The 14,399-nt window shown below is 38.7% G+C and overlaps 1 protein-coding gene across 1 annotated transcript in view; it reads right to left on the bottom strand.

The window, feature by feature from the left end:
- IQCA1 (IQ motif containing with AAA domain 1) overlaps positions 1–14,399 on the bottom strand; it is a 163,539-nt gene that overhangs the window by 126,110 nt on the left and 23,030 nt on the right. Inside the window, exons 4-5 of the mRNA XM_038421943.2 lie at positions 12,211–12,402; positions 11,411–11,482 (exon numbers count right to left, since the gene is read on the bottom strand). Coding sequence (XP_038277871.1) covers positions 11,411–11,482; positions 12,211–12,402 — 264 coding nt within the window. The remainder of the gene's footprint in view (positions 1–11,410; positions 11,483–12,210; positions 12,403–14,399) is intronic.

Here is a 14,399-nt window from a genome sequence, read left to right as displayed (position 1 = left end):
TGTTTTATGTGTGAAAAATTAAAAAAAGGAAAAAGAGAAAGAAAAAAAGAAAACCTGCTTATAAAAAGTGCCTGGATACACACAATGGTCTATTGTTAGTGTTTCAACCTTAATTAACAAAATTGCTATGTACAAAAACAATCCTTCCAGCGTGGGATCCTGGGATCTCAATAAGACAGGTGAGAAGACTGCTGTGCAGCAAATGCCAACTTTATCCATGTCAGAAGGGTGCCAGAGATTTTTTTAATTGAATTTTCAAATGTTTGGATTTCCCAGTGGTTCTTTTTAATTAGACAGCATTGTTTTTAATTTGTTCAGTTACCATTTTTTATATGCACTGTTTGGTCAGTTGTTTCCTGGTATTCTGTGACAGCTGGTAAAACTCCTTTAGGAAATCCACTTCCCTTGAGTAAAACATATATTCATAAATAAAAATCCAAACACTATAATAAAAAAGGAGCTCCCCAAATTTCCCATGATTAGATAATCCTGCCAAGGAGAACTTTAGGTGCTTAGAAGTCAGAATAAAGAGTTATGAAAATGAATAAATAAGCTCAGCTTTCTGATTGATTTTATATATGCATTTTAGGATAGATACAAATGAAAGTCTTTCATTTGTGCAATCAAAGAAGTATGAAAAACATCAACTGTGGGGTTGAGATAAAACTTTACTAGATTGTATTTTCCATTGTGTGATCATTTATAAACTGAAAGTATATTCCTACTGTGTCAGTAAGTATTTTCCAGATCAGTTCCCTATGCTGTTCTCAAAGGCAACCTACATGAGTAGAAGTATTGGCCAGGGAAGTAACATCAGGCCTGATATTGTGTAGCTAGGCCAGCAAAACTCTATCCTACTGCATCCTGCTCTTATAGATTGCCATAATTGTTTCTGTGAATAGACAGGCTTACAGGTACTGTTGTGGCACAGCACAGTGGGTATCCTGTTGGAGAGGCCTTTCAAAAAGGAGATTCTGGCTGGACCCTCACTAGAGGTAATTTTATTTGGAATGATTGTTTATGTCTCAAAGTTCTCTTCATCCATGAGCTGTGAGAAGAAAGGTGGAAGGAGAGAGAACTGGGAGTGTGAGTGGAAAATAGTTGGGGGTGTGAACCCCATGAATGGAGGAATCTGGGGCTATGGTTGAATATTTCCCAGTGAGCAGAGAGGGGTTCTCCTCTGACCCTTCTGAGCATAAGGATTTGATAGGAAAGAGAGAGAACCACACATGCATTTTTTCTGATCTGGGGCAACTTAGTGTCTCTCTTTATGAGGAATGTGTGTTAGCGTATAGTCTAAACCAGCTCGCCAGGCCTTGGCAGACCCAGTCCATGAACTGGCCTATTGGAGCAAGAGGGGGAGGGCAGCGGGAAATTTCCTACTTTACTAATACAAAGGGCAGCCATTGGCAGGGAGATCTGCTGTGGCTGCTTCTTGCTGCAGGAACTATTCTGTTATCTCTTGTTAATTCCTGGGTACTATTTTATTAGAAAGTAACAATATGTGCCACTTATACCAAGGAGAGTGTGAGCATCCTCTGTATGTCTTGATAATAAATGAAAGAAAAAGGGGGGGAAATTATAAAATTTACTTTCATTAGATGTTATGATATATCTAAGACCATCAATCCAGATTCCTTTCTTTCTTTTCTTAATATTTCCTAAATTAAATTACAGTAATTACTTATGTGGAAATAGTATATTTAAATGGGGAAAGAGGCAGCAGTTGATATGACATGTTGCTGCTTGACTGTTTTCATCACGGAGAAGACGGAGCTAACTCAAATATGAAGGGTCAAATAAGCAAGAATTATAGAAGAGGAGTGGGAGAGAGATTCTGAAATAAGAAGCAACAGGGGCTAGGACAAATGACTACTGAAGGATTCATGGCAGTCTGATGTGGCACATACATTATGATTCTGCTTGTGAGTGAAGACCACAAGGTTTACACATGTCAGAAATACAAGCTGGCATCTGTTCTCAAGGAAAATGAGGAGAGTGATGAACTGCAATTTAAAAATCATGTAATGCATATTTGGCTTTTAGTAAAACGTTACGTACATATATCCAATCGACCTGCTTCACCATTGGGTTACTCCTGTTGAAATCAATGGAATTATACTGAGGGGGGAAAAAGGGGGGTGGGGGGAGGCAAAGCACATGGTGAATTAGGCCCAGTAATATGTCGCAGGATCTTTCAAAATGAATTCAGATTGGCTTAAATATGGAAACTAGCAGAAGGACCACAAAGAATATTCACACAGAGCAATATATCAACTTAGGTCTATGACTAGCAGGGAAAGGATTGACACAAAAGGAAGGAGGTGGAAAGAGCTTGTTATGTACACCTTGGCTAAGCAATAAGTAAAATTGAGACATAATCTATAAAAAGTTCATTTAATCTTGGTGTCTAAGTACGAATCACAATGATGACAAAATGATAAATTTACAGATATGTGAAGGATATAAACAACAAAGAACAGAAATTAGTCGATAGGGTAAAACTAAGGATGAAGGGATGAAATAAAAGAAGAAAATTAAAGCTGAACATGAAGGAAAAAACTCCGGGCATCGAGACTTACTAAGATATGAATAGTCTCCCAAGGGAAATGTTAGAAACCCCATCACTTGGGTCATTAAAAAGAACAGTGTCAACTTAACATAAGTGAGTTTTAAAAAAAATAAACCCACTATAGTTTATATCCTTTATAACCACTATATCCTGGTTCCTGAGTTCAACAACCAATTTTTTTTGCGCATTTACAGTCGTATTTCCCTACTTTCTTTAAAAAGGGTTTTTCTTCTACTCTTGCTTTGTGAAAGACTCAGGCAGCTAACAAAGGAAAATGACAGACTACACAAGGAAACAGTGCTGAGTATGTTGGTTTTTTACATTAGTCACAAAAGTATGTTGGTTTTTTACACTAGTTACAAAAATTTTAGCTACTTTTAAAACAAAATCTTTAACTAGGATCTCCGGCCTTTTCAAATTGAAATGAAATGAAAGGAAAAATGAGCTGAACATTGCCAATGATGGTACAGTTGTGAATTAGAGAATACTTTTTCTGTCCTCTTGCTTTACAAAGAAACAAAGCCAATAAGATGGTACATTACTGGAGCTCTGTTTCTGCGGACCTTAGGCTGTTCTCTTTGTATTGAAAGTTTTGTTTTTTATGTCATCTTAAATGTCACCTGTTTGAGGTAGTATCAAGAAACCTATTTTCAAACTTTGGGGCCTACATATGTCCCTAAATCCCACCTAAAGGCCTCACTGACCTTGGAGATGACGCAGCACCTAGAGAACCCAGCAGGGTGAGCCCTGCTGAGTTTTCTTTGCATGCTCCTTTCAAAGAGGTCGATGTTCAGGAGACTTACAAAGGAGACATGAGGCATGACATACACACCTAGAGCATCCCAGGATGCAGGGGAAAGTAAACATTAACGTGATGGAGGGGTTGCCCTGCTTTCGTGGTGACTGTCCTCCAAGACAATATGACTTCAAACAATCCCAGCTACTACAGTATTCAGATGACAATCTTTGAATACTACCAAACAATATTCCAGATCAATATTCTATTGACAGTCCCCAGAATTCTTAAAGTTTTCATAGATATCATCTATATACTTAATGCACTTGTTAAAAACAAAAGCCAATTTCTTTTCTATGTTGTTTCTCTGAATGCTTTTAATGTGGTTGCTTTTGACTCCTAGGGAGGTACTCTGCATTCAGACACTAATAAATAGCTTTTCCTTGGGGGCAGAAGCATTTTTCCATCTTAAAGAAATTTCTCTGGCCATGCAAAATTCAAATTTGTTAACTCGCCTTATAAACAGCAACTCATTTAAAAACAAATTACAAATATTAGACGGAGACAGTGAATTCAATAATGCACTATAGCCACATCAGCTATAGAATAATGCATCTTAATGAAGGCTTCCCATGTGAATAAACCATTATATTTACAAGCTTTCCATAGTTAATGACCCAGAACTGGATAACGAAACTCACATTTTTAGTGAGGTCCTCTGTCAGCAAAAGTATACATATTAATAATTGATGTTGCTGTAAAAATAGGACATAATATGAAGCTTCCTGAGTTTGTGGGAAAATAGGACTACATGGCCCATTAACTTAAAATGCTTATCTAATGTTTGATGGGCTTTGTCTTTAAAATCCTTGTTTAAATTAATAAGGCAAAATGGACATTTGTCTAAAAGAATGTTTTTCCAACTCATCAGTCACAAGTACACTGAGTGAGATGCTTGCTGTTGTGTTCTTTGTGTTTTCTAAAGAGAATTTAGGTTTTATGAAAAGAAAAAGCCGAGCAGTAGAAGTTCCCTGCATTTTTCAAGGTAAGCCAACATGAGGAAAGCTCACTCAATGGTACGGGTTTCACTTGAGAATTGGCTTATACAGACAACCGTCTCAAGGTGGGAAAATCGCACTCTTTATGCTTAGTCAGCTCAACAGCTCTTTCCAACACAGGCTGCTTCATTGTTCATTACGAAGCACGTAGAGGGGTGCAGGCAGGCTGAACGTGCTTGAGGCTATAGTTCTGCATCTAGGATGCCCCATGCTGTGGAACTAACTGTTCTTCAATGTTCCATTAAGATTACATTTAAGAGGGAAAATAGTCTTAATTTCAGTAAATAAATATATTTTATTTTATTTCATATTTTAGGACTATCGTGCCTGAAAGGTAAATTTACTGTACTTTTATTATCAGGTATTTTGCTCAGGACACAGTATCTTGGACTCTTTTTGCAGACCTCAAACCACACATTTTCGTGGGATTTCTGCTGTATGGATTCTCTTTTGGATAATTTTCTCCAAAATTGTATTCTTTAAACAGAGCCGTGTACAACAAATACCCATTAAACTAGTAACCCTGCAGGACTGAGCAGTGCATCTCATGCAATCCATAGTGAAATCCACACATCAACCCTGGTTTCAAATAGTCCCTGGGTGCCTATACAGCTACTCCGCATTTACATAGTTTTATAATACACTTTTGTAGCAGAAGAGATATTTCTCAGCAGAATATATATTTATTCAGAGCCCGATTATAGGCGCCTTTACTCATATGAACAGTTCCACTAAGTAAATGACGCTACATGTGTAACTGCTTATTAGTCAAAGTAGAGGAGTTCATGATTCGGCCTTCTAGAAGTCTATTCTTTTCTCATGTCAGTTATTCTATTGAATTTTAAACTTTGGTTGTCTGGAAATTCTTTTAACAAGCTTACTGTGTCATTGGTTATTTAGGGTTTTTCTATATTTCTCAATATATTTTGTTTGGAGGAATGGAGAATAGATTTCAAACAAGTCTCTTATCTTACTAAGCATTTGTTCATAGATCTTCCATTTTAGCACAATACAAAGCACCATATAAATTTATATGACTGAAGTCCCAAATTAGGTACAAAACGGAATCACAAAGCAAAATGTATTACATTCATTAAAGCTTCCCACTATATGATTCACTCCAATAGCTTTGCCAATTAAAGTCATTGTCACATGCAGTCAAACAATGGTATTTATTTGTAGTAGGAGGTCTTGGTAGAAAAATATTGAAAATGGCTCAGTTTATATCATTATGAAACTCACAGTACTTATTAAAAAGATAAAAGGAACATTACATTTGGTGTGGAATTTTTTAAAAAAACCTTATTTTTATTCATAATGATGTTATTTTGTACAGTCCTGGTTGTATTTATTTCAGATATTAATCCTGGGCATGCTGCCAAACTTCTTTTACTAAAGATGATAATGCATGTTTTTGATTGTAAAAGCCAGTTGTTTAAATATTAGCACAATTTCATAAAAAGAAGGAGCAATAGCAGAAAATAACGGAGATGACTCTGTGTTGCTTTCCAATATCTTACGAGTTTGACACTAAACGCATTAAAAAAATCACATTAAATCTAGGATAGCACTCTTCAGATTTTGCAAACACATAACTATGGGGAAATAATACAAAACCCCCTTTGTGCTGACTTCTCAATCAAAATGTAGGCTATAAATCAAGCCAAAATAGCATTTTAGATTTAGGTTTAATAAAAACAGACTTTGGGGCACCCTTCAGCTATCCTGTTTATCCACTTCAGGAGCTGGAGAATTATTTTATGGTCTACTTATTTATACAGTTTGCAATATCCAATCAAATTATTTATTTAGCTACAGACACCAATGTTTACTCAGAAGACTATTCTGGGAAACACTGATTTTTTTTTTTGGACTGGCTGAAATGTTATATATTTATTAGGAATTCAAAGGATAAAAAATTGTTTGGAAATTCCAGGCTGTTTCCTCAGATAGAAATATAACCCTTTCCCAAGCCAACATGCCTAAATTAGGGTATGTTTAGAAGAGGTAAGGAGGAGAGAACATAGTTATTTACTGAAGAGCACATAATGTCTTTCAATTGAAAATCCACATGAAAGGAGGGGAAAAAATCCTCTAAAACTATATGGAAAAGCTGTGTATTAGCATATATTGTACCTTAGACTCCCTTTGTATAAAAGCATAAATGATTGTATAAAAGCGGAGTGTCAAAGTTGCCTAGCAGAGCACAACAGTACATATAAATATGTACATGTCCAACAAATAAGGCCTCAGTCCTGTAAACCACTTCAGCGTGTGAAGTACTTAACTTCAGTGAGACTAACTCCTTGTGTTTGAAGTTAAAAATGTGTTGAAGAGTTTTGCCAGATTGGGTCCAGCGTGCGGAGCACCCTGCAGGATTGAGCCGTTCATCTCATGCAATCCATAGTGAAATCCACACATCAACCCTGGTTTCAAATAGTCCCTGGGTGCCTATATAGCTACTCCACGCTCATATTCTCTACTGACAAGATGCATAGGCTGTCGAGCACCAGTTGCTGCTACCAAAGACAGAGCAAATTTGCAGCATGGAAATTTGTTGAGTTTCCAGAGTGTGTACTTTGGTTTTCCTTCCTGTCCTCTCTTTCTCTGACTTCTCCTCTCTTCCCATGGACCAGACTTGTGTAGAATTAGTCAATTTGCAAATAATTTTTAATAACTTTTTATGTTAACAGATTTTCCTCTAAGCTAGCCTGTGTCTTGAGACTATTGAGTACAAGGGGAGCCCAATATATCCTCACTTAAAGACGAGTCCTATTAGGAGATGGGAATCTCCAGAGATGTGCTGGATACCCTCAACTCTCGCTGACTTTTAGAGGCACGTAGCACCTCACAGGATCTGGCTCTATTCTGAGCACAGCTCCCATTGATTTCAATGGAAGGCACATCTGTGTTAGCAAAAGAATTGAGTCTAGGTTTAGCATTGTGCTCTGGCTCCTTTGCACCACTTTAGTGAAATAAAGCAGCTACAAACATGGGTTAGCCAGCCAGTTAAGCTGGGTTTATGGCTGCTTTGGATCACTGGACCAACACAAACCAACCACAGCGCACTGGTGAATCTGGCCCCTGATGACTGAAGTCTTAACACTAAGCTGTTCTTGAGTTATCGATAAACAAGAGAAATTAGCTACTAGTTTTAAAAAAATCAGAAGCAAGGCATATGGCTGGCCTGTAACTTTAACACGGCCGGAGGAAGAAAATAAAGGTTTCTTCTGGACGAGGCATGTACATTTTCAGGACAATCTAATTATTATGCCAAAGTCAGAGTGGGTCAAACGTAGAATTCTGAATGGAACGTTGACTGCTGAATTAGCTGTGGAGCTGCTAATACACAGCTCCATGGCAGGAATATGAGGAAGACCATGAAGCAAGTCAGGAGACAGTTATAAAGATATATGTGTTCCTGGCCAGGCCTGCTTCTTTTTACAAATGAAGCAGGTTTTTCAGATCATGGTTTATCTGAGATTTAGAAAAACGTGCTGAGGGAATCATGCTGTTTCTGTAATTAAGCTCTAATAAATAATAATAATAACAACAAGACTTTGTACTTGAGCCAAGAAAAATCTCTGGAACATGGACTTCTACTCTGTCATCAAACAAAATAAGAAATAGACTCAAACTAAAGAAAACTAACAAAAAGTGTTTCTGTCAGCATGGAGACATAAGCACTGACAGCAAATTGCATGAGCACTGTTAATTCAGAGTCAGTTAGGATGGCTCTTGGACTATCTTCTTTGTGTATATTCTTGTTAGGTCCATATCACTGAATGGCCCAAAAGTCATTACTAATAATTTAAAGTTTTTCAACTCCTTCTGCAAAGCCCCATGTAAATTACAGTACTTTATAAATAAGTTAAAAATAATAATTAAAAGTGAATGTATATTTCTTGCAGTATAAGTCCTGACTCGTTTGTGATGGACTTAAAATAATAGATGGCCATGTCTTCTAATTTACCTAAGTCTTAAAGTATTAGAAAAGCAAATTCAGCATGTTTATACATGAAGACCTGTGATCATTTTTTAGAGGGCTGACATGATCATACATCAAAGGGGCTTGACCTTTGGAGATCTCTGCTGATCCATCAACGTGATTTGATGCCTGTTTGCCACTTGTTTCCTTTAGAGGCCATAGATGGGAATGTGGCATTAAAAATGCAGGAAAAACACAAATCCGAAATATGAAAACATTGGAAGACAAAGCAGTTTTCATTTCCTCCATCTCCTCCGATTAGATATTTGATGTCAAATAATGGCTTTACAGAGAACAGTGTTGCAAACATCAATTCTATTGCTCCTAAAAAATGGCCAGAAAGTGAAGAATCTGGATGTTGTTTTAGGTTTTAAGCCTTCTTGTCCCCATGAATGTATAGTTTTTCCCATAGGGTATAATACATTGCAGTCTTCACACCCTTATCAGTGTGCAGGCCACAGTGAAAAGAGGATGCAGCTGTATACCCAATCACACCTGTGACCTCCATTCCTCCATCATCTTCTAGAGACTAGAGCCCTCTCTAAGACTTTTAGACTTTTAGTTTATACAGAATATAATAACGATTGATCCCTTGAGTTCTGAAAGGCATCATTTCTAAAACATTTATGTTCACTAAATCCCAGTGTTCCAGCATTTTAGTCCTGCCCCTGCTGAAGTCTAGGGGAGTTTTCTCATTGACTTCAACAGAAAGCAGAATCAGCACTCACTCCTCATCTGCCACAATGAGTGTTCTTTGGAACTGCACAGGAGAAATGTTAGAAAAGAATCCATAAGAGAGGAATTTGCCATTCATCTTGATATAGCTTAGGGCAGTGGTTCTCAATCTTTCCAGACTACTGTACCCCCTGAGTTGTCTTGCATACCCCCAAGTTACACCTCACTTAGAAACTACTTGCTTACACAATCAGACATAAAAATGCAAAAGTGTCACAGCACACTATTACTTAAAAATGACTTTCTCATTTTACCATATAATTATAAAATAAATGGATTGGAATATAAATATTGTACTTATATTTCAGGGTATAGTATATAGAGCAGTATAAACAAGTCATTGTCTGTATGAAATTTTAGTTTGTACTGACTTCGCTAGAGCTTTTTATGTAACTTGTTGTAAAATTAGGCAAATATCTAGATGAGCTGATGTATCCCAGGGAAGACCTCTGTGTACCCCTAGCGGTATGTGTACCCCTCATTGAGAACCACTGGTTTAGGGCACTGGTTTTCAACCAGAGGTCTGGGGCCATGACCAGGTTTCAGGGGGTCCACCAAGCATGGCCTGCGTTAGACTCGCTAGGGTCCAGCGCAGAAAGCTGATGCCCCACTGCACAGGACTGCAGCCTGGGGCCCCAAGCCCCACCACCCGGGGCTGAAGTCAAAGCCTGAGCAACTTAGCTTCGCAATGCCCCCTGTGGCGTGTGCCCCGGGCAACTGCGCTGCTTGCTACCCCTTAATGCCAGCCCTGGCTTTTATATGCGGGAAAACAGTTGTGGCAGGAGCAGGGGCATGGAGTTTTTATAACATGTGTGTGTGGGGGGGGAGGTTCTCTGAAAGGAAAAGGTTGAGAACCACTGGCTTAGGGCAATTCAAATTTCTTTCTGTAGGTTAGGTTTTGAAGAACATTCTTAAGTAATGCTCTTTTTCTGTATGTTGTTGGGGGTAGAATTAGTTTTCATAAAGCAATAACCTGCCTAATTATAACTTCACTGTTGGATAAGAAAATTGTCCAACCCATGTTTTGGGGGAAGCAGAAGGTATGCTTCAATGATGGAATATTGATTTTGATTATTTTAGATGATATTTTAATAGCTCTAGAGTTCAAAAAGTCATGCATACATCTAAAAAAATACATGATGAGAATGAATATTACTGTAAGGGCAGTATTGTAAAAGACTGTTATTTGAACACAGTACCAACAGTGCCTTGTTGTAGTAGATAAGGGGACGTGGAGGCCATGGCACCTATACTGTGTCATATAAAATAAACACTATGGAGTGGAGAGGGCCAGGACAAATGCATTTGAGGGAATGGATGACAGCTAGAAAGGTATGGGGAGATTCTATCCCATCTCCCAGCTAGCTGCTGGGAGCACTATAATTTACGGCACACTTATATTCAGCACCAACAAGATGCATAGGCTACTGAGCACCAGTTGCTGCTTCTAAGGACAGATCAAATTTGCAATATGGAATTTTGTTGAGTTTTCAAGGAATGAAGGGAATAGCTTTCCTTCATGTCCTCTCCTTCTCTGACTTTACCCATCTTCCCACAGACAAGACTTATGTAGAATAGCTGCTGCTTCCAGTTGCTTGGAGAAGCTCTATAGCCGAGACATGGAGAGGCTGGGGGAACACACTCCTTCCTATTTCTGCAGGGAGGAGATGGTCTACCTTCCCTGATTATGGGAGAGGGGGAAACTTCCCTAGGCTGTCCTCCTATTCTCCACCACTCCTGGTCTAAAAGATCACTGTGTATGTTTATTTTCCTCTTTTGCCTCCTCATGCCAGGAGCTCTGAGGTGCTGTTTTGCGTCCTCCCTCCCACGTGGGCCTATATCCTAAGGGATATATTTATTTGGCAGCTTTTTACTCCCCTTCCTAACCACACACACAATGGGAGTGGGCCTGCAAAATGGTGTGAGGAGAAGACTTGACAGGTTCAACTCTGCTTCAGGAATAAAGCGTCTTGAGTCCTGAGGCATTATGAATAGAAGACCGGCTAACATGAGTACCTTGCTCTGCCATGCCTGGATCATATCCCCCAAATCCTGGAGCAAAGTCTGTCTGTTTTCACATATGCAGTAGATATGGCACTAATGTATATCATAAGAGTTTATAGCAGAAGTGAGATTGTCCTACTGCCACACCATTAGTCATTTCATTTGAGTTCTTTGGTCTTAAAGACCTCTTTAAAATATGTGGAGAGTTTTAGAAAATGAATGTCTTGTTCTCCCCTATTGTTAAATTACAAAAAACCAAAGGGAAAACAGAATACAATCTTGAATGCATTTTATATTCTTTGGGAAGCAAAACTTACCATCCCCAGAAATATCATTTCCTCTTCTCTCATTTTCACTGTTTTCTTCCACTGGGTAAATCCACGCCAAACCTGAATTGTAAACACGACTCTAATGAGATAAATGGGCCCTGTTACTGCTTCCTTTACTGCAGGAGGCACAGGGAAAAACAAACAGAGGAAGGAAAAACAGAATATACAATTGAAGCAATTACTCCTGAACAGGTCGCCATCTGCTGTATTATTTTAAACAAATTCTGAAGTCTGCTCTTCCCCCTCCTCCCAGCACATGTTAAAAGCATAATTGTTGAAAGCTTGTTTAGATCTAGGTCCATTCCTGCTCTCACTGAGCTCTGTGATCCTGCCAACACACAGCAGTAGTCACCATATGGATCCTAGCTCGAAATGGCCTGCCGCTCAACTTCACACTGACTACACTGTCTCAGTTTTTGCAGGATTGCTTCTTTCTATTTAGAGACAAACTCTCTTTTGCCCCAGAAAAAGCAGCAAGTTTTACTCCCCAAACACATGAATCACCAATGATACACTTGGATCTTGGGGTGTGGATCAGAGAGGACAGTTTGGGCCACTGAAATCAGAGGACTGCCCCTACAGGTCTGTTCCCTTCAGTTTCATTTCTAGTGCTTTATCCAGTCTTGTTTGGAATGGCCCATGTAATGGGGTTCCAACCAGCTACACAATTAGGCTAATGCCAATTCAGAATGTTCTGTATCATGAGGTTCATTTCTGTTCACGCTGCTCTTGTGAACAAAACACATTGTCAATTCTGCCAGCACTGTTCTGACAGAAACAAGACTCACCTTTTGAATACGAAGTGCAGCAGCATCCAAATTTGGACCTTTCGCTCCCTGAAGTCTGGCTTGTCTTTCTCTGTTTTCTTCCAGGTAGATTTGCTTCATGAATGTAGCCCTTAGGCGACCCTGCCGAGCCCTCTCAGAAATCTGGATTACTCTAATGACTTCTTCAAGAGGCAAGGGCTTTACATATTTCTTCTGTGGTACAGCAAAAAACAAACAGATAAATGGGCCTGTTATCAGAACATGTAGATCCTCAGAGTTATTTCCCTGAATCATTTTGAAAATTCAGATGTGTCTTTTGTTAACTCTACTTTTGTTGGCAAATTGAATAACTAATGATATCTTAGTGGAATCCATCCAAGACAAAAGTAGCCCCAATGCAAAGAGGGCGAAACCCATACCTCAGGACCCCCTAATTTTAGTTTTGACAGTTTGGCATTTTGATAATTGTACCAGGATCTTAATTTTAACCTGAAAAGCATTTTAAGGAGAAAGTGAACCAGACATGCTATAACCATCATACCCTTGGTAAGGTAGCATTTTGAGGGGGCAAGGAGTTCCTGATGACATAGAGATAAAAAGTAAGAATCGTTCTTACTGTAGTTTCTGTAACAAAGAACTTACACCTTTTATTTTGTTTGAGAAATAAGCCTAAATATCAGTATGGCTAAATTCTATTAAACTAATAGCTGTATATTGACTTCCTCTTATTTCCCTCCTAAATTCTGAAGATAGGAGCTTCTGGATATGCCCATGAGGTCTAGAGTTCACCTGCTGGAGAGGCAGAATTTTTCCCCCTCTCCTGTTATTGACATCCTCAATTGGATACAGTTCTGTATACAAATATTGAGTTGAGCTCACTGTACTAAATTTTAAACTTGGTTCTCCCTACAAGGAAAAATACATAATCTTTGAGTACACAAAAATGATATTCATAAAAGTCCCCTGCTGAACTATTTAATTTTTAATGCATGCTCTTTAACAGTTTTTTGTTACATGCATATGGGAATACAGAAGCTTGTTAGCAGACAACCAGAATTTCCTGAATGTATATGGTTCACTATGATGCATACTAAAGTGCAGAAGATTCAACAGTAATCTCAGTGGTAGTAGTTGAGCATAGGAAATAAGTAGACAGAATTAACTGGAAGTAGAGCACAGGACAAATATAGAATCATAGAATCATAGACTATCAGGGTTGGAAGGGACCTCAGGAGATCATCTAGTCCAACCCCCTGCTCAAAGCAGGGCCAATCCCCAATTTTTGCCCCAGATCCCTAAATGGCCCCCTCAAGGATTGAACTCACAACCCTGGGTTTAGCAGGCCAATGCTCAAACCACTGAGCTATCCCTCCCACCGTTATATATAAACGGTTACCGTTATATATAAACGGTGTTAATAAAAAAAGATTATTTATTCAGCTTTACATGCCTCACATGGTGGTAGCATGTCAAAAGAGACCTGCCCTATAGTTACACTAGAGTACACGATGTGTAAAGTCCTCACTCCAATGTAATCTGGCTCCACACCAGGCAGATTCATCCTTAGTAGGTCACTCTTGGTGAGGGAGGTGGGCAGAGCACAGGTAGGCAAACACACTTTAAGATAAAAACAACGAGGAGTCCAGTGGCGCCTTAAAGACTGACAGATTTATTTGGGCATAATCTTTTGTGGGTAAAAAACCACTTCTTCAGATGCATGGAGTGAAAATTACAGATGCAGGCATATAATAAATAAATCTGTTAGTCTTTAAGGTGCCTTGTTGTTTTTGTGGATACAGACAAACACAGCTACCCCTCTGATACTTGACACTTTAAGACATGCAGGGATTGAGACTCAGGATCTGCCTATGAATATTTTTGTTAGCTCATTATGAAATGCACAGGAGCCCTCGCTCAACTTCTTATTTTCACTGCCCAGATTAGTTCAACCACAAATTACTGGTGTTGAGAGTCTCACGTACCTAGTAGGGAAGAATAATTTCCTCCACCGCAGGGTGAAATTCTATGGCTTGTGTGTTGTAGGAAGTCAGATTATATTATCATAGTGATCTCTTATGGCCATAAAGTCTATGACTCTAAGTAAAGCCAGAATTAATGCACAGTTGTGCACTTAAGTAGTTTATAGGGCAGGAAAGCTTCCAAAGAGTACTGCACATATGCAGCACTCTATTTGCAAAGAATCTTAACTC

Source organism: Dermochelys coriacea, chromosome 11, assembly GCF_009764565.3.
Source record: "Dermochelys coriacea isolate rDerCor1 chromosome 11, rDerCor1.pri.v4, whole genome shotgun sequence".
Lineage (NCBI taxonomy): Eukaryota > Metazoa > Chordata > Testudines > Dermochelyidae > Dermochelys > Dermochelys coriacea.
This window is presented reverse-complemented; position numbering and strand designations above follow the sequence as displayed.